Genomic DNA, 27,448 nt, shown 5'->3' with positions numbered 1-27,448 from the left:
GTCGTTTCGCCCAGCTGTGCCATTCTGCCGTAGTAAACCACTTGCGGCGGCTGGTCGGCGAGTGGTTAAAATTCCAAAAGGGTGACACTGTGATCCTAGGACATCCCCCGGGGCATAGAATTACCAGGACTAATTTGGGGAACTGTCCTAAAAAATCTGGGAAAGTTGGTATCTACAGTATGTAGTGCAGTACCCTTCTGACACCCCAATGGCAGGATAGCACCTCCAGAGGTAGGGGTGGACTAGCATTTCACCCCAAGGTTGAGTCCATGGCTAAAATATGGCGACTAAGAAATTATATTGTCACTTTTTCTATTTAAAGTTTAAGGCCCCATTCACACATAGGCATTTTGAATAGTGGGCAGAATCTCTGTGATCTCAAAATACATGTCAAATCGCACATCAGCGCGTTCAGGTGCCATTCATTTCAATGACACCTAAAAATGCGGTGCAATTCTGCCACCATTGTCGTGAGACAAATCGCGTTGCCGTCTCGCAAACCAAATCAAGTGTCGCCCCACAAAAGTTCTAGAACTTCTTTTGGGCGACGTGCATCGTACAATTTGGTTTGTGCGATTGCAGCACAATTTGTCGCATGACAACCGCGTCAGAATCACACCACGTTTTTAGGTGCCATTGAAATGAATGGCACCTCAACACACTGATGTGCGATTCCGCCCGCGATTCACAACAACTATGTGGGAATGGAGCCCTATTGCAGAATGGTTAAGGAGGTGGGGGTTAGGGGTCCTAGACACCATAGCTGATCACTTACAGACTCTCCAGATCAATGTCGAGCTTCACAGTATCAGAACCATAGCTCCCAACTGTCCCTGATTTTGAGGGACTGTCCCTGATTTGGAACAAAGTCCCCCTGTCCCTCTTTCCTCCTCATGTGTCCCTCATTTTGGTCTGATCTAGATAGCTGTATATAAAATGCACTTTTTATCTATCAAAAAGTGTTTTCCAGCGCTAAACCTGTCATCTGATTTCTAAATTGCTGCATTTGTAAATTCCAAAAGCCAATATAAAGGAATAGTAGTGGTAAAAAAAAGCACTTGTGGGTTTAACCAATCTTGTTTTTTTTTGTACAATTCTCCTTTAAGGGGGCGTGGCAATGGGGGCGTGTCCTATGCCTGAATACTTTTGCTGATAGGTGTCCCTCATTCCCATCTCAAAAAATTGGAAGGTATGTCAGAACCTTTATACCGACACAGCAACACTGTAAACGTGTTCCCAAATTCCCAAAGTGAGTCACCAGGTCCTTTTGAGAGATTGGGCTTCTTCCTGGCTCTCTCCAGCAAAGGGCCTCCCCGGGGTCTCCTCTTTGGCACAGCTTCCTCCAGACCATGCAGGACAGTTTCAGGACCACTGCAGCACACGGTTACGGGCCTAACAGCAGAGTTCCATCCAGCAGCACCTCCCTAGGCCTCAGCACAGGAGAAGAAAGAGAGCACATGGCCTGTCCCGAATAATTATATCCTCCCCCAGCATGCACCAGTGACATAAACCTCCTACTGGATTGGCTTGGCTAAAGCAATATAAATATTAATAACTTAGTTTGGTTTGTGAAATCTCATACTATGACCAGTGACATCTACTGGCAACAGTGAGAAATCACAAGCAAATTTAAGCTTAGGGGAAAAAAAAACCAGGTGAAAAAGTATGCAATCAGTCTGTACTAACTACAAAACAGTAAAATCTGGTGCAGCTATGCATGGTAGCCAATCAACTTCTAAGTTCAGCTTGTTCAATCAAATTTTGACAAAAAAAAAACCTGGAAGCTGATTGGTTTCTATGCAGAGCTGCACCAGATTGTGCACTCTCCAGTTTTAGTAAATCAACCCTCAATACCCCTGTCCCTCCTGTGATATACATTATATGTACAGCCTTCTCTATCATATCTCTCCTTGAAACTTCCTTTGCAACTGTGTAATGGCTGAAGGGGCCCCCAGGGGCCGCACAATATCTGCCAGCTTCTCCACTAAGCATGGCCTGTTAATGGTGGTCTGTACATTACATTACAGACGAGCCTCTCGCAGACTCCGCGGCCAGTGGATTATAAATCTCTGCTAATCAATTTATATCCCCCACCTGAGACCGGGGTTAATGTATCGGATGGTGGCTGAGCGCCTCTAAGAGATTTCCTGGCAAGGGGAGAGCCGCATAATAAGGACAGGACGCAGCTCCACCATCAACCAATAAAATAGCAGAATTTGATCATATCACTGAGATCAGCATATTTATGGTCACTTTATTTATGGTGGTCAGATAGGTAAGCGGAATGGTGGAGATGAGAGAAGATGTTGGCAGATGCTTTGTGACTGCAAAAATGCTGAGATAGTGGTGAGAAAACTAAGCAGAGACATAAAGATCCACCCCATTCTAAAAGATTATCACTTCACCTCCAAACTGCCAGGTTTAACTGTTCAGATATTCCAGCTGAACAGTTAAACCTGGCAGTTTTTTTCTTTTTCTCAGAAGCTCTGCTGGTGAAATCCCTGAGCTGAGGTCCTGGGTCTGGACACCCGTTGTGCCACTCTGAGGGGTTCCCACCATCCCTGTGCTGAGTTCCTGGGTCTGGACACTCACTGTGCCCCTTACGAGGGATTTTCGCCATCCCTGTGCCAAGTTCTCGGGTCTGTTCACCCGCTGTGCCCCTTACGAGGTGTTCCCACTGTCCCTGTGCTGAGTTCCTGGGTCTGGATACACTCTGTGCCCATGAGGGCTTCCCACCATCCCTGCAATGAGTTCCCAGGCCTACGCACCTGTTGTGCCCATTATGAGAAGTTCCCACCATTCCTGTGTTGAGTTGATCTGCTGTGTACCTGCTGCGCCCATTATGAGGGGTTCACACCATCCCTGTGCTGAGTTCCTGGGTCTGGACACTCACTGTGCCCCTTACAAGGGGTTTTCGCCATCCCTGTGCCAAGTTCTCGGGTCTGTGCACTCGCTGTGCCCCTTACGAGGGGTTCCCACCATCCCTGTGCTGAGTTCCTGGGTCTGGACACTCACTGTGCCCCTTACGAGGGATTTTCGCCATCCCTGTGCTAAGTTCTCGGGTCTGTTCACCCGCTGTGCCCATTACGAGGGGTTCCCACTGTCCCTGTGCTGAGTTCCTGGGTATGGACACACTCTGTGCCCATGAGGGCTTCCCGCCATCCCTGCAATGAGTTCCCAGGCCTACACACCTGTTGTGCCCATTATGAGAAGTTCCCACCATTCCTGTGTTGAGTTGATCTGCTGTGTACCTTCTGCGCCCATTATGAGGGGTTCCTACCATCCTGACACTTCACTATAGATAACAAGGGTATCCTTCTCCACCTTTTATCATTATTCACTTGCCGACCCACTCATAGTAAATATACTGCGAGCAGGGGCAGGCCCGGCAACGTACACTGCCGGCTTTCTTCTGGGTTTGGGCTAAATTTATGAAGAAATTTGATTTTTTTTTTTTTTTTTTATTGGATGTGTTTTATTACAGAAAGTAGAAAATATTGTTTTGGGTTTTTTTCAACATTTTCGTTGTTTTTTTGTTTATATAATAAAAAAAAAACAAGTGGTGATCAAATACCACCAAAAGAAAGCTTTATTTGTGTGAAAAAAATGATATAAATTTCAATTGCGTACAGTGCTGCATGGCTGAGCAATGGCCAGTTAAAATAGCACAGTGCTTAATAGGAAAAAATGTCCTGGTCATGAAAGGGGGTAAAACCTTCCGGACGTCAAGTAGTTAAAAATCCATCCTTGAGCTCTAATCGGTGACTATGCCTAGGCTGAGATGATGTCATCAGTCTGCTGCAGGCAGGAGGAAGCATTTCCTCAGTTTGCTCTCCCCCAGTAATCAGACTGCAACACTGCAACTTTGTAGCAAATCACAAGGTGAGAGGGTGATTCTGGATGATGCCTGAACAAAGATGGTGCTTTTCCTTTTGTAGAGAAAAGCAGATGAAGGCATTGTCAGAGGGGGTGAATGTGATCTCTGGGAGACGGTTAAAGACCTGGAAGGGTTACACTGCTCTAAGATTACTGAACTTTGAATGCCATTTCTGCTCTCAGCGCTCAGCAAGCCGTCTGTCCTGCTATGATAATCCGTAATGTGCTATAACCCCAAACAGGATCCATTTCCTCCTCACGGAATATGATTGAAATATGATTCCAATAAGATTAAAGATGGCGACTCGGCATGCTCTTGCGATTTATACATGTATAAAATACAAAAAGATTATAACGTGTTTCGGCTTGAGGTTCCTCATGAGGAAGGCTGCAAAAGCCGAAACACGTTAGATCTTTTGTATCATGCTTTTATACACGAGGCCAATAAAGATTTTTTTTTTTTTTGCAAGAGCACTCCGAGTCGCCTGCTTTCATCTTATTAAAATCTACTACCTTGGGAGTTAAACGCCCCAGCCAGAGCACCGGACTGCAGCTCCTGGATATAAAATATAGTGGTTGAGCTTGGGTAAAACTTTTATATTTATCATGAAATGTGATTGGTTATTATGGGGTGTCAGCACATTACACGTGATGTGGTGCCATTCATCTTTCCTGGTGGTGGCAGCATAAACAGGAGAGTCTCCTGAACCCCCCCCCCCCACACACACACACACACACTACACACAATCCTCAATCCCCTCCAGCCATTGTCATCCGGGACTCACCTTGTACGCCGCCTGTCTCATGAACTGCTTGGCCGGCTGCTTCCAGATGGCGGGGACGGTGATGACCCATCGGACTTCGCTGTTCTCCATCTCACACCCGGCCTGGTCACTCAGCTCCTACGGGAAGAGGAGAGAGGGTGAGGCCTGGAATGATGTGTGGACCCCAACCTAATGTTTCATTTATTTCCAATATTTATATAGTCATCATGAATCATTACTGAAAAATATAGCTTCTCATAGCTTGGATTAGAAGCTGCAGCAAGCCAGAGCCCACCTCATTTTCTGGTTGGAGGACACCCAGCATCATCTAGCACTTTACTACCCAGCCCGAATGTCCCTTGCCCGCCCCTTTCATTCATTGAATTTTAGTTCTTTCAATCATAGAGGCTCAGCATCACATGTGGGTGTTACCTTAGCTGATGCAAATACAGTCTGTTTTGGAACGCCAACTTTTCCAAACTGGCTTGTGCTCATCAAGGCATTTTAATATTTACATAACTCCTCCCATGTGCCTTCCCACTGCGTAAATTATGGCTGAGAGAAGTACTGAGGCACGGTGCTGTGATGTTTTCAGGATATCCACAGCATCCTGCTCTGCCCTCCTACCTACCAGTTATGATCTGCCTGCATTGCATATAGAAGCACAGAGAGCCACTGATAACATCACTGGATCTTAAAGTATTTAGGAAAGATTTTATTAAAAAAATAATTATTAGCATGTCGATGATGGTGAAGGCAGGAACCAGGGAGGGCAAAGTATAAGCAGATTAATCTTCAGCTTTAAAGTGTATATCCAGCCATAAATATAAATGTTCACCCTCTCTATTTGTCCACTATTGTCACCGAGACAGAAAGTGATGGAAAATTCTAAATTTGAGGGCTGGTTCACACCAGATGCAGTCCAGAGCGTTTTTTTATTCTGTATCAAAAGCACATTTCTCTCAGTGGCCGGGCCCTGACGCTGAACAGCCGCATGTTTGCGTGCAATAGTGCCAATAGAGCTGTGCCGAGAGCGTGTGCAATGCACGCTTCGGGCACAGTGACCGGCGGCTAATGAAAACCTCCGGATCGCTGCTTGCGGCGGTGGGAGCCGGCGCCAAGGGGTTAATATGGATTTCAAAGGCCCTAGTTCACACCAGTGCAGGGTGTTCCAGTGCAGTCAACAAAAATAGAATATGTTGCATTTTTTCTGTATGAAATGTATCGGGAACGCTGCAAAACGCATAAAAAATGCACATGCAGAAACGCATCCAGAATGCAGAAATTGTGGTGTGAACCGTCCCATACAGTTATCACCAGAACAGGAATAGAAGGGACATCTTCTGATGGGGGCACTATTCTGGTGACAATTGTCTAAGAGGGATTTCCCCAAACTTTAAAATTTAAATGAGTTTTGCCCAATATATAGGATGCTCATGCTGAGAAAAATAAGGGTTCTACTTTAGGGATCTCCTACTGAAAAATAAACACCAGTTTCCTGGCCATAGAGAATACAAGAGCACATGAACTGCTTACTTGTTGCAGACCAGTGACACAGAGGGGTTGATTTAGTAAAGGCAAATGGACTGTGCACATTGCAAGTGCAGTTGCTCCTGAGCTAAGTAAATGAGGCAAAGCTTCACTTTACAAAGAATACCCAATCACATGCAAGGAAAATAAAACATTATTTTTGCTTGCACGTGATTGGATGATGGAAGTCAGCAGAACTTCCTCTCATTTACTAAGCTCTGGAGAAAATGCACTTGCAAAGTGTAGAGGCTATTTGACTTTAGTAAATCAACACTGAAAGTATAGGGCAGCCAGGAAACCAGGGTACCCCCTTCCCTCCTATTAATTGAAGTAAGGTATATATGGATGGGGGCTCCTCTCACCTTCAGTGCCTGCTCCTTGAAGTACTGCAGCGCGTAGGCGAAGATCTCCAGAGCTTTCACTTTCTTGCCGTTGGCGGCAATCAGATCGGTTTCCATAGTGAGATCCTGTGTGGGGGGGGAAAAAGCTGTTATATGACGTGTGCAGAGTCAGATTAATATATCTGAAATTATAACTCTTCTTCGTAATTCTTATTACAATAAGACTTTGTACATCTAAACTGTCACAATGTCTGTAGTGGTTGGTCCTGGGAAGAAGTAACTCCCTGGGGGGTTGGGGGGGGTAACAGTAGATGTGATGGATGAAGAGTAGAGGTGTATGGGAAAGGATTAGAAATACATGGGGGGGGGGAGAATGAATAGGAGTGGTATTGAAGTGTTTATAAAGAGTAGAGGTATATAGGGGGAAGGATGAAAAGTAGAGGTATATGGAGATGGATGAAGAGTACAGGGATATGGAGCTGGATGAAGAGTAGAGGTATATGGGTCTGGATGAAAAGAAGAGGTATATGGGGAATGGATGAAGAGCAGAGGTACATGGGGCTGGATGAAAAGAAGAGGTACAGTATATGGGGAATGGGTGAAGAGAAGAAGTATATGGTAAATGGATAAAGAGTAGAGGTATATGGAGATGGATGAAGAGTAGTTATATGGGGGCTGGATGAAGAGTAGAGGTATATAGGGAATGGATGAACAGTAGAGTTACTGTATATAAGGGTGGATGAGCAGTAGAGTTATAAGAGGGTGGGTGAACAGTAGAGTTATATAGGGATGGTTGAACGGTAGAGTTATTTGAGGGATGAATGAAGAGTAGAGGTATATGGGGATGGTTCAAGTGTAGAGGTATATGGGGGTGGATGAAGAGGAGAGGTATATGGAGGATGGATGAAGAGGAGAGCTATATGGGATGGATGAAGAGGAGCGGTATATAGAGATGGATGAAGAGTAGAGGTATATGGGGATGGATGAAGAGTAGAGGTATATAGAGATGGATGAAGAGTAGAGGTATATGGAGATGGATGAAGAGTAGAGTTATATGGCGGTGGATGAAGAGTAGAAGTATATGGAGGTGGAAGTAGAGTAGAGGTACAGATGAAGAACAGATGTATATGGGGAACAGATGATGAACAGAGGAATACAGGAGATGGATGAAGAGTAGAGGAATACAGGGAGATGAATGAAGAGTAGAGGATTACAGGGAGATGGATGAAGAGTGGAGGAGTACAGGGAGGTGGATGAAGAGGTATATGGGGATGGATGAAGAGTAGAGGAATATAGGGAGATGGATGAAGAGTGGAGGTATATGGAGATGGATGAAGAGTGGAGGTATATGGAGATGGATCAAGAGTAGAGGTATATGGAGATGGATGAAGAGTAGAGGTATATGGAGATGGATGAAGAGTAGAGGTATATGGAGATGGATAAAGAGTAGAGGTATATGGAGATGGATGAAGAGTAGATGTATATGGGGATAGATGAAGAGAAGAGGTATATGGGGATGGAAGAAGAACAGATGTATATGGGGAACAGATGAAGAGTAGAGGAATACAGGGAGATGGATGAAGATTAGAGGTTTATGGAGATGAATGAAGAGTAGAGGTATATAGGAATGGATGAAGAGTGGAGGTATATGGGGGATGGATGAAGAGTAGAGGAATACAGGGATATGGATGAAGAGTAGAGTTATATGGCAGATGGATGAACAGTAGAGGAATACAGGGAGATAGATAAAGAGTAGAGGTATATGGAGATGGCTGAAGTATAGTAGAAGTATATGGGGATGGATGAAGAGTAGAGGTATATGGGAGACAGATGAAGAGTAGAAGAATACAAGGAGATGGATGAAGAGTAGAGGTATATGAGGGTTGGACAAAGAGTAGAGAAATACAGGGAAGATGGATGAAGAGTAGAGGTATATGTGGGATGGATGAAGTAGATGGGTATAACGTGGAACAGATGTAGAGATGTCCCCTGTCCATGTCATTGACCACTCACGGTACTGCTGTGCAGTTTCATCTTGAACTTCTCGAAGTACAGCCAGTGTTTGGACTCGCTGGGGTCCAGGTCATGGTAGAAATCTCTAGCGGCAAACCCAAAGCTATGAAACTTTCTGTCCGGCATAAGAAGTATTGTGGTTGGGGTCTTCTGATTGGAAACTCCGGGGTCTCCACCCTCCCACCGCCTGCAGACAAGGTAAGAATTTTCCATCAGTCTACAACACCATAAGGTCAATTTACTAAGTTATAGAGCTCATTTCTCTGCACATTGATGACATTTTTTAAGCAAAAAAAAATATTCTTGTTTTACAGAAGGTTTTGTTGCTCAGGTCAGGAATATTTATTACTGACTAAATTCACAAAGCTCTACGCCGGGGTAGGGGTCTATATTTTCACCTATGTGACTGTCACATTTCTTAGCTTAGCGTGGGATGAAATCCTAAACTGAGTTTTTCTGCTGAATAAAAGCTAAAAAAAAAAAAAAAATCTACAATTTCATTGACATATCTTTTGGCCCTTTTTTAGGTGTTTTTGTTGGTGTTTCACTTTAATCGTCTCATGTTTTCCATGCCAGGGTCACAAGAAAAGAACACCTGTCACCTCCCACCTCTATCATCCATCAGCCAACCTGCAGCTTTGGTCACCACTGTGGAAACTGCCTTGGACTGGGGCAGTTGGCGCCCCTTGCAGGCTGGTTTGGGTGATGTGGAGGATTTTATTTTAAATTATTTCTTTAATGGCCAGAGGGACATAATAAAGCTGAGGAAATTGATTCGTCCGAAGGATGGCCGGACAATGGGGCCATTGAAAAGCTTTTAATCGATCAGCGAAAGGTGGGTGAGTGCCCCATCCCTGTTCCTAACATTTCCCCTGTGACTAATGTCTGACCCTCCCCCAGACTGACTGCACCTTTCCTACCCATTCATAACCGTGACCTGATAAAATCAGCTTCCTTGTGTGGTCAGAGTGATCACTGACCTATCACAAGGTCACAGAGGCCATATCATTTTCTGCCTCCCCGCAATATATTTCTGCATTGTGCCAAGATCAGAATGTTCCTCCTGTCATAGTGTAGAAAAGGCTTTGTGACAATCTAGAAATTCGCCAAAAGCCTGCACAGCTATAGTATGCCTAACCTCTGAAAAATGCTACTTGCCTGGCCAGGAACAAGCATGCAGCCAGTGAAGTAAAATCAGAGTCCACCTGAATAGGACAATAATGTATGATGTACTAAAGCCATTGGATAAGCCAGACAAGCAGCAAAGGCAGTTTGTTTTCTTTTCCTTTATTTTCACCTGGTGATCCTGCCAGTAACATACTTCTTGTTCTAGGGTGACAACACTCCTTGTACCGTATCTATAGAGTAGCAGGGTTGTCCCCCCAAGACAGGAGATGTTTTGGGCCTACAGAACACCTCTCCTTCTCCTCATCTCAATCACATAGAGGGAAGGTGGTCTGTAGATCATGGAGAGAAGTAGGCTGATAACTCTTCTTGAGATTTCAGTATAGGAAGCGACAAAGACACTGGATTTCTGGCAGGATCAATAGGGATTATTCTCTACTTGTTGCCACATTTAAGGACTGTCAGTTTATTAAATTGTTGTTTTGGGGTTTAGATGTTCCTTAGGCTTCATGCACATGGCCGTACAACAGGCAGAGACTGCTAAATGCCCATTGGGGTACATTAGGAGATGTGTCTCACTGCGGTCACATGACCGGGAACCAGTCCCGCTGGCTCCCTATTAGGAGCCTTGTCGGTGACAGCTCGGTCTGTGCGCTCATAACCTCCTGCCGTCACGGGCTCACAGGTGCGGCAGCAGCACATTAAAGCCCACCTGTGTATGCATTATGCAGTCAGCATGAAATAATGGGGTCTAGTTAATTATCATTTTCAACCAAAGTGGCAAAAAAAAAAAAGGAAGGAGCAAGATGGAATTTTTTTTTCAAATTACAAAATTCTTTAGACAGCAACAGACAGGCGAGAGGAGGCCATGTATCCCCTCCTCACTGCCTGCTTTAAACCCTAAAATACCGGACAACTGATTGTGCGGGGTTGCAGCACGGCTCCATTCACTTGTATGGGTTGCACTCGGCAGGTAAGAGTGACAGGGGGTATTATTCCTGCTGCAGCTGCAAAGCATCATGGTCACAGCATGTGTACACCCAGACCCTCAGCAGCAAAAGGGGTGAAAAAATGTAGCTCAACCACTGGGATTTACTGCTCCCCAATTGCAAGTGTAAACGAGCCCTCACAGTAAGTGTTGTTTTAGACGTGCTTAAAATTTTATAAACCATGAAATCCCATTGCTATGCCTATCTCCTTAAAATGCATTATTGACATGTTTTACGCATAGTTTTTGATGAACTGCATAGAATAATGCTGGCCATGCCCCTCCTTGTCTCCTTTTGTATGAATTCTTGTATTATCTCGGGTAGTAATGCTGTCTAAACGCATATTATACACCGCAGGGGCGTTTGTGGCACGCTTCCGTTGACATGAATGGAGGCACTTGGGGAGCATAAAGCCAGCCATACATACTGGACACATTTTGGTGCAACGCAAAGTGCTATGAAGGGGATCAATGTGAACAACACTGCCACAATAGACATCATTGGTACAGGGCGTTGATGGGCATTCAAGAGGCTTTGGGCCTGATTCACACCTTTGCAGTTTGCACATTCCAGGTGCATTTTGCGTTTTTCAGTACATGTTTTCGATCCATTGAAGTCTATGGAACCAAAAAAACAGAAAAAAGTCCCCTAGACCTTTCTATAAAATGCACAGATGTGAACTACATCCATAGGAAACCATGTTAAATGGACTGTAGTGTGTTTCTGCAAAACTGAAAACGCGCTCAAAAATGCAAAGGTGTGAACCGGGCCTTAGTCTAGGTTCACTCATATGTGGCTCTGCACGCCACGTTTTGCGCGGGCATGGCAGCCCATTTATTTGAATGGGCTGCCGTGCCTCCTGAAATGCAGGGAAAAGGTCCCTGCGGCATTGTAGGAATCGTAGCCCGCAAGGGAATCACAAGTGCAGTAAGGTTTCCAGTGCGGGTGCGATTTCCAGTCTGTGCAGCGTGCCATTAGGATGAATGGCACCCGCACGCATCCAGCGTGTTTTTCTGTTTGGGTGATTGTGGCTGCAGGAACAAGTGCGGACCCACAGCGGAAACCACCTGCTCAGATGTTAAACGAGCCTTAAAAAAGCGGATGCCTGTTGTTGGCACACATGTAAACTTAGTCTGAATGCGGTTTTCATTTGGAAAATTCAATTGGTTCCAAAATCAAATGTTAAAGGGGAACTCCACTTTCATATTTTTTTATTACTAATTTTACAGTGGTGACACAAGTCATATTTAATGTTATTCAAAATTCCCTTTCCTTTTCAATCTGCAGTGCTGTAATTTTCTGTAAAATGCAATATGACAACCTAGAGGTGCTCTATACACAGTTGGTATACAGAATGCCCCCCAGATATGTCATTTCCTGCTTGTGTGATTGGCTCACTGATTTTTACAGAAGTCTGCACTAAGGTACAAATCAGATTTCAGGCATCCCCTGCAACAAAAATTTCATTTTTGTTAAGATACTCCCAATGGGAAATCACGTCTAAAGGGATTCAGGTCTTGCCACTTTCCTCATTAGAGCCCTGCAGGTGCAGCAGCTGATTGATAATTATAAAATCACTACCATACAGATTCACAGTGCAAATGGACACAGACAAGCCAACAGATATTTCTTCAGAACAACAGAAGGTAGGAATCTGCAACATAGTTTGTTAAAATCCTTATAATGTACATAGTACACCCAGAGGGGAATGTTTTTTTTTTCTTAACAAAAGTGGAGTTAAGCTTTAAATGCAAATCAAATTTTAAAGTCCTTTTGAATGACATTCATCAAGTCTCTTATGGCATTCTGGAATGTACTGAAGGGATCTTTCGCACCTTCCAATATTGTCAATTGAAACGCACCAGAAAAAGCACCACCATTCGTTTTTGGTGCATTTTTTGAGTCACATTCTCATTTTTCTTCAGGTGACCAGAGATGAAAACGCATGCAAAACACATCTTGAAGGCATATTCGTTGCGTCCAATTTGAACGCAATGCTTTAACATGCGATATGCATGTTTGAAAACTGCATACCGCGTTAAATGCTGATGTTAAAGTCATGAAGGATCCTCATGTAGTAATCGCAGAGCAATCACAGACACGTGGCGCCCCTCCCTCTCCGCTCCAGCAGAGATGTGACACCAATTGTGTCCTGTCCTGCCGGCTGCAGATGGTACAAATCCCCCTCCCCCCTCGCCGGTGCTGCACTGCAGTTATTACCTCATGATATGAATACATTCCGGCTCCTTGGCGAAGCTGAAGGCGTATCCGCTGGAAGTCGTGCCAAAATCAATGGCCACCACCACCGAGAAGTTCTGTTCATCCACCGAGCCGGCATCTGAATCCTTCTGTAACAGCAAATCAGGAGAGGTTAACCCCTTCATCACTGCCATCCCACCCATCTGTACCCCTATGGCGTTCCTGATCACCGAGCTGCATCCCCTCCTCCCTATTAACCAATTAAGGACCGGAAGGGTTTGCCCCCTTAATAACCAGGCCATTTTTTGCGATACGGCACTGCATTAATTTAGCTGACAACTGCGTGGTCGTGCGACGTTGTATGCAAACAAAATTTATGTACTTTTTTTCCCACAAATAGAGCTTTCTTTTCGTGGCATTTGATCACCTCTATGGTTTTTATTTTTTGCGCTATAAACAAAAAAGTTTTTACTATTTGCTATAATAAATATCCCCCCAAAAATGTAAAAACACTAATTTCTTCTTCTACATATATTTGGTAAAAAAAATTGCAATAAGCGTATATTGATTGGTTTGTGCAAAAGGTATAGCGTCTACAAAATAGGGAATAGATTTATGGCATTTTTATTATTATTATCTTTTTTTTTACTAATAATGGCAGCGACCTGTGATTTTTAGTGGGACTGCAACATTGTGGCGGACAGATCAGACACTTTTGACACTTTTTTGGGACCATTGACATTTATACAGTGATCAGAGCTAAAAATAGCCACTGATTACTGTATAAATGGCACTGGCAGGGAAGGGGTTAACACTAGGGGGCGATCAAGGGGTTAAGTGTTCCCTAGGGAGGTGTTTCTAACTGTAGGGGGAGGGGACTGACTGGAGGAGGAGAGAGATCTTGTTCCTGATCACTAGGAACAGCAGATCTCTCTCTACTTCCCCGACAGAACGAGGATCTGTCTGTTTACATTGACAGATCCCCGTTCAGGCTCTCTGAGGAGTGATCGCGGGTCGCCGGTGGAGATCGTGGCCGCCGGCCACACGCATCAGTGTTGCTCCACGGCGCGCCCCCTAGAGTTTATAAAACGCCCGTGTACACCTACAGTGATTTGTGCAGCCGTGCCAACCTGCCGCTGTATAGTGATGGCGGCTGGTCGGCAAGCAGTTAAAGTGGACCTGTCACTAATTTTACAAGCCGACATGTCACATTATACAGCAACAGTATAATTTGTCAGAAAGTCTCAACCTTTTATCATTATAAAGCCAGCCTTAACCTCCAGACAGTGACTCTACTTAGGCTGAAATGATGTCATCAATCTGTTGCAGGTAGGAGGAAGCATTTACCCAGTCTGCGCCCCCCCCCAGTGGTCAGACTTTCCTTTATAACTTTGTAGTAAGTCACAAAGTGAGAGGTTACAGCAGAGGGCTGATTGTGTCCAACATTTGTGAACACAGCCAAGAACTGCAGAGGCATTTACATGATTGTGTCATCTATGAACCGGCATCTCTGCCCAGTAGAAGTAGATGGTGACCCTGGATGGGATGCCTGAACAAATATAGCGCTATCCTTCTGCAGAGAAAAGCATAGTCAGGGGGAATACTGTGATCTCAGTGAGAGGTTATAATACCTGGATGTGTTACCCAGTACTGAGCATAAAAAAATATATCTGATGACAGGTCCACTTCAGCACCTTCCAACTTAACAGCCAATAATTCTCTTTTTTTTTCAGGCAGCGGACTGCGGAGGGACTCAAGGGGTGCATGTAAGGTAACAGAATAAATAATAAATATTTGATGCTATTGTAAGTTTTTTTTTATTACTTTTGCTAAATTAATTAATCAATTAAAATTTCACAAATTCTGTAAACTGACCCCAGTGACAGACATGAGATGTCCATCATCCAATCTGATTGCATTTGGATGAATTGAACATTATGGTTGTGTCTATGGGGGGGGGAGACCCCCGCTGGCCGGTCTTCCTCAGCTGGTCGGGGCAATGGAGGGAAAATGCATGTTTTGCCGCTATGACATTGCACAATATTCGCAGCAGAATTGGCAGTAAGAATAATGGTACCTAAACACGTGTCGTGTGTTTTGCCATGATTTGGAATCGCAGGCAAAATCACTGCAATTCTGCCCACCATTCCAAATAGCGTAATGTGACCGGCACCATGTGTGGGTGCATGTGTATGTGTAGGGCAGCCCATTCATTTAGTTTTAAAAATCACACCACGCCTGGTTTGGTGTGCGAATAATGATTAATGGCACCCACGTGCGTTTCCTAAAGGGCAGCGCATCGGTAAAGCGAGCGATTTGCAAGCGTTCCTGACATGTATAGATGTAAATTGTTAGGACCATTGGATTCAACCTGAAAAAATCCTGACCTGATTCCGAGGTAGGCAGGAAGGCCTATGCATAGAGGACGCTCCAATGTACTCCATCAGGGAAAAAGGAGCCATATAAAGCACATTGCACTGACCTCCAGCCTTCCCTTCAGTTTCCTCTTCTCTACTGAAATTGCTTTCAGTGCACACTATGATCTTCTCACCAAGGAAAATGTCCAGAATGTAATAACTATATAATCTTCTGTAAGTTGTATGGAGACAAACCACAAAAAAAAGTGACTTACCGCAGCGATGTGAGACGGGGAGAGCGGCGTAATTCCTGGATCCCCCAAACTCCGCGCTGGTGAGGAGTACGCGGAGGTGGAGACCCTCTCTGCAACAGAGAACAAAGACAGACTGTCAGCTCTTGGGACCAGCACTCTCAGGGACTCTGCCATACCTCCTACCTATAGCTTCTAGCCCTCGCTGACCATGATTAGGGAGTAATTTTCCCAGGTCCACCCCCTCTCTGACCAAAATAGGAGAGTTGTGTTCCCAGCTCTACCTCCTCTCTATCCATAAAAAGAGAATCTTGTTCCCAGCTCCGCCCCCTTTTTGACCATCAAAAGGGAGTCATGTTTCTGTATAATGTATGGAAAGACGGGGTTTGGGACTTTAAATGAGGAATGCATGAAGGGACCCAGGGATAAGACAATGTAGTACGGATGTGTTTATTAGTATAAAACACCCAGCAGAGCGTGCATTTGAAAATACATACATAGTAGTAGGCATACATAATAGTAGACATATATAACAAAGCATGATGCAGGAAACCATAAAACACAGTAAAGCGACTACTCAATCGCATTGTATACAATCCTTTCACGAGTGAAAACATAAAAACCAAGGTGGTTCCTAGAATAAAATCATGCAGAGTGCGAAAATGTGCGTGCGAGTCGGAGCACATTTTTTGACACATCCCTACTGCTGGGTTTTGTGTCTCCTTGGGGCAATCCAGGTACATATACATTTTTTGTACATTTTTTGTTCATGTTTCTACTGGGATTGGGGGTGTTTGGTCCACTTCCAATCAATCTATTTGGTCACTCATGACTTTTATTATTTATTTAGATTGGAGCCCCTGCATTTTCCACCTGTCAGGTGGACATCTGCCCACCTGGAAATATGTCCATGGTTGTTGTTTTCCACTGGCCCCACTTCAGCTCCCGGTCTGCAGACCATTCGGTGGCCCATGTGCTCCGACTCGCACGCACATTTTCGCACTCTGCAATTGAGTAAGTTGGTTGGAGCTGGATTAATTTTCATCTCTATTTGTAGTTTCCCTTAGTTATTGGGTGATATGACCATAATTACACGCTATATTTATGTCCTTTTGCAGATTTTACGTAATTATGCATCCGCCCCTGAAGATTGGCTGGTACGCCATGAAACGCGTCGGGCACATACAGATGCAACATGATTTTATTCTAGGACCCACCTTGGTTTTTATGTTTTCACTCGTGAAAGGATTGTATAGCAATGCGATTGAGTAGTCGCTTTACTGTGTTTTATGGTTTCCTGCATCATGCTTTGTTATATATGTCTACTATTATGTATGCCTACTGCTATGTATGTATTTTCAAATGCACGCTCTGCTGGATGTTTTATTCTAATAAACACATCCGTACTACATTGTCTTATCCCTGGGTCCCTTCATGCATTCCTCATTTAAAATCCCAAACCCTGTCTTTCAATTCAATTAATAGGGATGGAGATTATGTTCTCATAAATCTCATCTAAAGTCCCGCACCCCCTTCCATGTCTCTGTATAATGTATGTACCCACTCTCTGACCATGATAAGGGAGTCATGTTCCCAGCTCTGCCCCCTCCTTTCGGGTTAAAAGCACCCCGCTACCGCCCGAAAAGCGCTGACCCCTAATGCTGGCACCACCCCAGTGTGAAAGTACCCTAATAAGAGAGTCATGTTCCCAGCTTCACACCCTCTCTGACCATGATAAAGGAGTCATGTCCCTACCTCTGCCCCTTTCTGGCAGTACAAACAAATGGCCACTGCCCCGCCTATAACTGGCCTTTTCAGCAAGGAGCACATGCAAGGGCAAAGCATGCAAAACAAAACCAGAGAAATTTCCCAGCTCAACTTACCGACCAGCCTGCAACCAACCAAATTGTCCTGTCTAACAGTATGCGTTAAAAAACAGGGGTTTTTGCATACATTTGCAAATACATACATAAGCTGCAGAGCCACTTCACGGCACCCCAGTATTACCTGCAGTCCTAACTTTAAATTTTGAGAGCCTGCACAATGGAAGCACAAGCATTATAATGGATAGGCAGAGGGCAGATGAGCCTGGAGGGAGCCCACCCTTCCTTAAAGGCACAGGGCCCACTGGACACTCAGCATATAGCACCTTCGCTGCCATTGTGCTATATGCTGGGTGTTCAGTGCACCCCGGGGAGTCATGTTCCCAGCTCCGCCCCTTCTCTGCTCCCACCTAGAACACCAATTAAGTTTCTAGGTGTTCCGTAAGAGTGGGACCCCCCCAAAAGGGTTGCAGCAGATGGGTGGGGCTGGGAACTCACTACTGCTATCTACCAGAGATATTTTGTGATATTGCAATAAAGCTTGCTGAATATTAAGCAACAAACAGCGGATGTGCAGCCTGTTTGTATCAGGATCTGTATAAGAAACTGTGAGGTGGTTTAGGTCGCCATCACTCATGCATTAATATATCAGTTTTCGGTGGAGTTAGCCTTTAATATATTTTCTATTCCTTAGATCACTGTCCACCCCCCAGGATGTCTCAGTAGCAGATTTGGTGTTTTACTATTTTGGAGTTGTGATGTTTTTTATACTATGAGAGAGGAATTCCTGCACTGACCTATCACTGTCCTCCATCACTCAGAACCCTGCAGAAGGGAGATCAGACGGGTGATAAGTGGCGGCTCTCTGGGAGTCTCTTGTACAGCTCAACATTCATTCTGTGTGTAAATACAATATTTCACATTCCATTCCTGACTGACACTTCCTGTCCATGTGGAATATAACTTTGCTATTTTCGTAATGAGACCACTTACAGCAATTCCATCATCTGACCCTTTACAGTGATCCCATCATCTGACTGCATACAGTGATCCCATCATCTGACTGCATACAGTGATCCCATCATCTGACTGCATACAGTGATCCCATCATCTGACCCTTTACAGCAGTGGTTCTCAACCAGGGGGTTGAATGACGATTTGCCAGGGGTCACCGAATCTTGGGCTGTTCCTGAAGCCCACACCGCTCTCCCAGCCTTTTCGCAGCCGCCCATCAGGACTGTCCCTGGAGCCCGCGGCCATCCACTCAGCCTCTTTGAAGCTGCCCATTCAGTTCACGGCATGGCTTAGGGCAGAGACTAGAGGTCAGCTGACTGGTGAGGAATGTGAAGTGGGAGGGGCTGGAGGAGACCCTATCTCCTGATTTCGGCATACGTGTCACTGCTACGAGACACCACAAAGTCGGAGACATAGTGAGTAACACTACCTGGGATTATAGTTGCCATTAAAAGTCCCCACTACAGTTCTCAGAGCAGCAGATGACCTTGATCAAGAGCACGTAAGTTGGCTGATCAGAACTCCCCCCAGCACTGCCACTTATCCCAACTCAACACCCATCCCCCCCCCCCAACCCCCCCCCCCCCCCCCCCCCCGCCGCCGCCGCCAACCAAGGAGTAAGAGAAAGAATAAAAATAGAGAATACATGGAAGGGAGAGGAAAAGGGGGGGGGCTAAGAAAAAGGGAGAGAAAGGACAAGAAAGATGGCTAGAGAGAGGGATGGGGGAAAAAAAACAAGAAATTAGGATAGAGAGAGATAAAGGGGAAAGAAAGGAGAACAAAGAGAAAGAGTGGTACATCCTAAAATGTACCATAAGGGGTTTTATTACTGTACGAGTGGAAGGGACTCAGGGAGCGCTAAATGTCTGCGTGTTAGGGGCGCAAATAACTTGTCTTGCCTTGGGTGCTGACAACCCACGCTACGAAAATTATTTTACTGTTAGGGGTGCCCACAACTTGGGAAATTTTATCAAGGGATCAAGACACTAGTAGGGTTGAGAAACACTGCTTTACAGTGACCCCATCATCTGACCACTTACAGCGATTCCATCATCTGACCCTTTACAGCGAATCCATCATCTGATACTTTACAGCGATCCCACGATCTGACCACTCACAGCGATTCCATCATCTGACCCTTTACAGCGATTCCATCATCTGATACTTTACAGCGATCCCACGATCTGACCACTCACAGCGATTCCATCATCTGACCCTTTACAGCGATTCCATCATCTGATACTTTACAGCGATCCCACGATCTGACCACTCACAGCGATTCCATCATCTGATTCTGACCTCTTACAGCGATCCCATCATCTGACTCTTTACAGTGATCCTGTCACATGATCACAAGATATGTATCTGGGCATATTCTGGTGCAGAGACTCCCAGCACAGCCCCCCATTTGTGCTAATCTGTATACTGCAACAATGTATGCAGAGGACAGTCCGATCCGTATATTCTACAACAATGTATCCAGGGACAGTCCGATCTGTATATATTGCAGGAATGTATCTGGGGGACAGTGCAATCTGTATACACTGCAGCAATGTATCCAGGCACAGTCTGATTTGTATACACTGCAACAATGTATCCAGGGACAGTCAATCTGTGTATACAGCAGCAATGTATCCAGGGACAGTCGATCTGTATATACAGCAGCAATGTATCTGCGGGTCAGTGCAATCTGTATACACTACAACAATGTATTTGGGGACAGCCTGATCTGTATATTTTTACATTTTTGTAGGATAACACAGAATTAGAATTTCTCTGTCAATGCTGAGTAAATAGTTAGTGGCCCCAATGGGCGGCTCGTGGCGATGCTGATCAGACTCCAGTGCTGCAGATAACACCGACCACAGACATTTCAGCTGGGTTGTCCCCGCCGATCCCTGGAAATAACAGAACCCCCTGAACATTGTGGGTGGAGGAGATCAGTGATTGTGGGACTCCAGCTGGCGGAGATGCAATCACACAGCGGCCCTTTCAATCTCTCATGCATCTTATTTTAGCTCTCGGGGGCTCTTTGATGTCGGCAGAATCATCACACATGGCGCAGAGGAATCCAGAATAAACAGAACTTGTCTGGAGAGAAACTACAAAGGAACAGAATTGCCAAACTCCACTAAAAATGCCAGTTTCCTGGATGTCATACTGATCCTCTGGGCTCAGAACTCTGAGCCATCACCCAGAAAACCAATATACAGATTTAAGAGTTCAGATTTCACGCTTGACTTGCTGCAGGCTTGTTCGGGGTCAGTGAACCGGGGATGGTCAAAATCTGGGAGACAGCCAGGCAAACAGTATTTTCAAAGTCTGATTATTAATGGCATCCCCTTCATTTAATGCATAAAAACTGAAATGTGTGAACCTGTCTGACATTTTCTGCCCAAATAGAGGAAGCATAATGACCTTCCCGTACGCCTCTCCCATTCAGGTTTTACATAGGCTTCCTATTCATGTATGTATAGGAGACAGTGCTGGCGTAGACACAACGTACTTACCAACATTTCAGTCCCAGTATTCGGGACACAGTTAACCCCACCCCCAGTCTGACCTAGGCCCTCCCTATGACTGGGTGGCCCCGCCCACTTAACAGTGTGGCCCACTCAAACCCCACCTCTAATTATTTGGGGTCCACCTATTTGTGGCCCCTGACCACTGTACTTAATGCCTTACTCTGTTATGGTGTATCACCCAGGACACAGCATCTTCCAGACTGGGAACTAAGATAAAGGACTGTCCCAGGCAATCTGTTCCACTTGGCGTCTGCACGCAGTGCCATGGATAAGGGGGTACCACTGGTCCTCCTGTACGGGGCCTGGGCCAGCAGGGGGGCCCAGGCAGCAAGGTGAATCAGATGTGGGCAGGGAGGGTTATTGTTGCGGCAGGGGGGGGCACTTACTGAAACCAATCCCCTGTATGGCTCTCTCTGCAGCAGCTGAAAGCTGGCTTCTTCTCCTCTCCCTCCCATTGGCTTTCAGCTGCTGCACAGAGAGCTATACAGGGGATCGGTTCCAGTAATTGCCCCCCCAACGCCACACTAATCGCCCACCCGACCCCCACAGTGCTTCCGACCCCCACAGTGCTTCCGGCTTCCCTCCTCTCCTTTCCAACGGCAGCTGCAAGCACACAATAGGATCCTTCAATGTGGAGAATGGGGGAAGGGTCCAGTAAATATGTCATATTTACCAGCCCCTTCCTTCCCTGAGTGAACACAGTGAGTGATCTGTACTGATCACTCACTGTGTTCATTCATAACTGAAGCCTTGGCTGTATGGGGCCCCTTTTCAGGTTGTCTGTACTGGGCCCTGCGGTTTCTAACAGCAGCCCTGTCTGCAAGTAGAATACATTTCTTCTGAAGGTCAGGGTGACTTCCACCCATAATAATCAGGTTAAACCTTCCCATATACTTGGGGTGGTTGTCGACCCAAACCTATCCAAAGCTTACTATACATGTGACAATTTTTTGTACAATCTCCTTCATATTAACCATAGCTATGGGATTCTGCTTATAAATCAGGTAAATAGCAGTAATCAGGTAAATAACACTTTATGACCACTAGATGGAGCTGATGACCACAGGAAATGCACATATTAGTCACATTATGGAGATTATTTGTTACGGCTGTGCGAATGTAGACCCCTACATAACATATCGACCTGCCTATACAATCCTCCTAAAGCGCTATTAAACCCACAACTAAGAATGTCACCTATTGCATATTACCAATCGTTAGATGTGGTGGCTGCATTTGTTTTCTTTTTTAGGCTTTTTCCCTCTGTTTTCACCTGGTGAGTTGGCCAGTAACACACCTCTTGTATTAGAACGCCCTCCACTCTGGATGAAGGAGCACATGGGGCACCTTTGGACAGCAGCATTGTCAGTCTGGGTGGAGAGGAGTGTTAGCAGATTTAGATACACTAACAAATTGAAGCCAAACTCCAGTTCACACTGTGTAATCAGTTACAGCAAACAGTTTTTTTTCCTTTTGGGAGAAAGGTTTTACATAAATGTAAAAAAAAAGCCGATTTTTGTAAGCACCCTTGATGGTGGGAAATACTTTGTCTTATCCCTGTAAATGTAAGTTCTTTTGAAAAACAACAGACTTACTGGCTGGTTCACCAGATGAAAATAGAAGAAAGAAAGCCTAAAAAAGAAAACGAATGCAGCCATCACATCTAGGGATTGGCAAGCTGCAATATAAGAAATGTTTCCTTATGGGTTTAATACCGCTTTAATTGTATCCAATCAGACAGGCCCTGGTATTACACAGTTTGTTGGTGGATCTAAAGTAGATTGTACAGTCAGATTGTATTACATGTGGAGAAATTAATATAGATCGATCAGGGGTCTCCAAACTTTCTAAATAAAGAACCAGTTTACTGTCCTTCAGTCTTTTGGGGAGGCAGACTGCGGCCATTGGGAGTAGAAAAGGTCTCAACATCAGTGGGGAAAAAAAATGCCATCTTTGGTGTTAGTGGGAGGAAGTGTGCCCCATCATTGGTGTCATTGGGCCCAATTGTTGGTGTCATTGGGAGGAAGTGTGCCCCATCATTGGTGTCATTGGGCCCAATTGTTGGTGTCATTGGGAGGAAGTGTGCCCCATCATTGGTGTCATTGGGCCCAATTGTTGTGTCATTGGGAGGAAGTATGCCCCTTCAACGGGGTCCAGTGGGGGGGTGGGGGGAATTATGCCCCATAGTGGGTATCAGTGGATGAAATAGTGCCCCAAGGGCCAGATAAAAGGAAGCGAAGGGCCACATCTGGCCCCCAGGTGGCAGTTTAGAGACCACTGATATAGAGCATCGTACAATGACGGTCTATACAGCGGCAGTGGATTAGGTTGGCGTTTGCCTCTCTGGGTATTGCATTGTATCAGGTGGCATGTCCGCAATCTTGATGCGATTATCCCAGACAGAAGACAATGATATGGGAACACCCTCACTGGGCCCCCCTATAACCAGGGGAAGAATATTCCGAGCGGTGGAGGGACATTTAGAATTCACGACCCAGATGGTGTTCCCGGGGACACTGACCTCCCGCGTATGGAGGATCTGTGTCATGGAGTGAGGACAGGAAAAGACATAAATGATGTTTTGTCCCATCTGTCCCGGCGACACACAGATCCCGGCTTGTCCTCCTGCGTCCGCTGGGAGCGGTGGGGTTACAAGTTCCACCCATAATGAATGAACGCTTTCCATCTGCTGCTATTAACGCTTCCCGTCCCAGACCCCTGCCATCGTTTCCCGACTCCCACTACCACTGGAGTTAGTTTTCTCTGTGCACCGTGTTTTGGAAACACTTGTCAATTGTTTGAATGAAACTTCCTTTTTTTTTTATCCTTTATTACCTCTGAGTGCTGCTGATCGCCTGCAGCTTCTTTGCAGCCCCTTCCCGCCTACACGTACTCCAGCGATGGGCAGCATGGCATTTCTGAGGGCAGGTTCCCTGCTGGTGACAACAGTGGACCATGCCTGCATAACTGGGTCACTGACAAACCATTGAAGCCAGGGGATCACCACGACAGCCAGGCAGCTGGTCATTTTAGGAGAGCTCAGCAATGGCAGCCTCCATGTTACTTTTGTAACCGGTTTGCTTCAAGCCATTTAAGTAAATGTAAACCCTAAGGCTCCATTTCCACTAGTGTCACTTGTCATGTGACTTTGGACACATAAAGTTGCATGACAAGTCACAGCCCATTGATTTCAATGGCACCTGTTTCCATCTATGCGACTTAAAGTTGCAGTGACTTTGAAAATGTTCCTGCACTACTTTGATACGACTTTTGATGCAACTTTGATCCAGAGACTGTAAAGTTGGATCAAGGCTGCACTCAAAGTCGCATTCTAAATCGCGCGACTTTGGGGTCGCAATAGTGGAAACGTAGTCTAACCGGATGACATTTCATTTGCTCTGTGCACCGTGTATTATATGCAATTGTCTTTTTTCCTTTTTTTTTTCTCATCCTTTGTTACATATTATTGCTGCTGATCCCCATGTAGCCCTTTTGCTGCCACTTCCTATCTCAATGCACTCCAGCGATGGCTGCGTGGCATTTCCCAGGGCGGGTTGCCCGATGGTGATGGTGGTGCCTACGTAACTGGGTCAGTGACAAACAATTGAAGACAGAAGGTCACTGACAGCCAGGAAACTGGTATTTTTAATAGAGCTCAACTATGGTAGCCTCCATGTTACTCCTATCCTTTGTTAGATCTGCATGCTGCTGATCTCCTTTCTGCCCCTTTGCAGCCACTTCCTATATAAATGTACTCAAGCAAAGGCTGCATGGCAGTTCTCAGGTAGAGAGATCATAGAGTGATATATTTTTCTGCTTGTAGACCTTTATACAGTCTCCTGAGCTTCACCTTAATGTCATTCATTTATTTATATAGAAATTGTGTATGATCTTTATGTCTAGACATTCAAGCAAGTCATGTGATTGTATTCACCCAATCCAATCTCCTGGTTTTTCAGCCCTTGTGATTGGTCCTTCTCTAAATAATTTTATTATATATATTTGGCAACTTGGAGTGAGTGGTCTATGCCCCTGTTGAAGACCCCTAGGTCGAAACGCGTCGGGTACATACACCACTCTCTTTGTTGCCCATTCGTTTTTATCCACCGTGATCACGCTTTTATTTGTGTATGGTCGTTTTTGTCAATAAAAACACCCTTTTTTATCTGCACCATGTGGAGGCACATTCTTTTTGTTTCCACATTTACCGCATGAGATCCAGTCCCTCCAACTGCTCCTTTCGGGGGACCGTTTGTGAAACTTCTGATGCACGCTGGGACGGTTCGGTGTGAGGACGGTTCGTTGTGAGGACCCATCCGGTTGCCGGCCGAGATCCATACAGACCACAATCCAAGAGATTGGCGATTCCTGAGCTCCCATTCCACGTCATTTGTGACAAACTGCGCATGCGATTCCCTGTCGCTGACATGGGAATCCACAGGATCTAGTAAGAGGCTTTTTTGCACTTTCTCTGAATGACCCATTGGGACCCAGTTTCTCGGTTGGGAAGTCGCTGTATGATGCCAGGTGTTTTCTGACAACCATCAGACCATCACCACCCCTTGGAGTACTTATTCCTCCTGTGCGGTTGGACATTTACATCCATCTATGGACGTTTGTGTTTCAAGGCACCTGTGGTCAATTAGTTATTTCTTGACTGTTTCACCATTTTAAAGACCTATATTCATTTGTACATGCGCTGCATTTTTCCATATGCCTATTTTGTTGCTTTTGTCAAACTGTATGCAGCAGCTTTCATTCATTTTACTGGTTAGCGCGGTGTTTTCTATTTACCTCTGGGATACCTGATAGTGATAACATTGTCCATAACTGTGTAACGCTTTGCTGCCAACTGTCCTGGATCTTGCGGGACAGTCCCCCATCTTGGACCTCAGTACTAATGATGCTGTGTCCTGGGTTATGTCCTGGGCTCAGTGTCACCTTTTTTTCTGTTACTGCACATGTGCAGTAACTCAATAAGGCATCTATTGTAGTGCTCAGGGGTGGGGCAGGTGGTCCCTGCATAATTAGTGGGCGGGTATGAGTAGAACACTTAAGTTAAGTTGGCGGGCCCAAGGAAGACTGGGGGTGGGGTTAATGGATTCCTGGAGACTGAAATGTTGAAACACTTTAGCGGCGCACAGCAATTTTTTTTTTTTATATACATCTATTTTGCTAATAAATAACATTTCTAATCATATGAAGTTAATCACAAGAGTCCCCCTTTACATCAGAGTCCACAGAGTTCACCTTTTACATCTGAACTCGCAGAGTTCCCTTTCACAGGGGGGACTCTGCAGACTCTGATGTAAGGGAGAACTCTGGGGACTCTAACATAAGGGATGCTCTGGGAACCCTGATTTAAGGGGGAACTGAGAACTCTGATGTATGGAGAGGACTCTGATGTAAGAGGGAACACTGTGGTCTCTGGTGTAAAGGGGACCTCTGATGTAAGGGGTGCTCTGAGAACCCTGATTTATCTTATTGTACTCACTCAGAGGCAGAAGAGTGAAGGGGGGAGACTTCGGTCACAGACAGGGATGGATGGTGAGCTCACTCACCCCTTGGCAGTCTTCACCTCTCATCCAGATGTATCTGAGGCTGCTGGACTTCACATTTCAGGCCCCCACTTTCCTTTTCAGAGGCACAGCGCTGGGGATTGAAGTGTGGGCAAACACAGAGGGGTAGGGGTGGGAGGAAGAGGTGTAGATTGGGCCCTCTCTCCGGCTGTGTGTGTATTTGGGGGGTATTGTTAGTGTTGGCTTTGGGCAGCATGAAGATGAGCAGACACTCTCAGCTTAGACAACTGCAGCCAGCAACCCTGCTGGGAAGCCATAGTCCAGTCTGAATAATGTGTCTGGGTTTCAGGCAGTCTGAAACCCGGATGCATGATTCCAAACTCGAACTGTCCGGGTGAATCCCGGACAGGTGGCAACCCTAGCTCGGCCGTGTTCGGATCGTACCCGCCATGAAGCTGTCACTGCACATCACCAATCATAGGCAATGAGGCATTTCCTGACCGGCAGCTGCATACACACGCTGCCTCTGATTGGTGATGTGCAGTGCCGGATTCCTGGCGGATTCGATCTGAACACGCCCGAGCCCATTCTTATTGGTAAGTAGGGTAATGTAATGCGTGTTGTAATTATCAATGGTAGTCTTGGAAGTAGAGTGACAGTGCAGGAGCACGATTGGGAGACAGGGATGCCACCCTATACCAGGAAGTGCTTGAACAAGTACCTCCATGGCAGGATCACCAAGGGATCTCATTACTGCGCTCCTATTGAAAATGCTAGTTGCCTGGCTACTGATCCTCTGGCTCATGTGACCTGGACTGGTACTGATAGGGTTCTGGTTTCAATTGCTGCATCCTCATTCCGTGTCAGTGACTCCGATCCATCACAACAGATAAGATCGAAGAAGCCGGGCTCCATAATGATCAGTAAGGGACGATGAATAAGGATGACGATGATGTTCAGAAACAGCAGCAGAAATACTGTGTTTATTTCCAACAGGAACTGACCAATAAGAGCACAGCGGGGGGGCACAGAGGACGATGCCGCTGTAATGAGCCCCCATTGTTCAGATATAGACATCCCTCCACCATATCCCACCTGCTGCACCGAAATCCTGCTACACTC

General features: G+C 45.5%; 1 protein-coding gene across 1 annotated transcript in view; it reads right to left on the bottom strand.

Moving 5' to 3' along the window:
- The window catches only part of HSPA12A (heat shock protein family A (Hsp70) member 12A), an 85,499-nt gene that overhangs the window by 30,661 nt on the left and 27,390 nt on the right, over positions 1-27,448 (bottom strand). The window contains exons 2-6 of the mRNA XM_073595800.1: positions 15,470-15,558; positions 12,859-12,986; positions 8,525-8,711; positions 6,533-6,637; positions 4,662-4,778 (exon numbers count right to left, since the gene is read on the bottom strand). Coding sequence (XP_073451901.1) covers positions 4,662-4,778; positions 6,533-6,637; positions 8,525-8,711; positions 12,859-12,986; positions 15,470-15,558 — 626 coding nt within the window. The remainder of the gene's footprint in view (positions 1-4,661; positions 4,779-6,532; positions 6,638-8,524; positions 8,712-12,858; positions 12,987-15,469; positions 15,559-27,448) is intronic.

This window comes from Aquarana catesbeiana, linkage group LG08 (genome assembly GCF_042186555.1).
Source record: "Aquarana catesbeiana isolate 2022-GZ linkage group LG08, ASM4218655v1, whole genome shotgun sequence".
Lineage (NCBI taxonomy): Eukaryota > Metazoa > Chordata > Amphibia > Anura > Ranidae > Aquarana > Aquarana catesbeiana.
The sequence above is the reverse complement of the archived record's forward strand: the minus strand, read 5'-3'. Positions and strand labels throughout refer to the sequence as shown.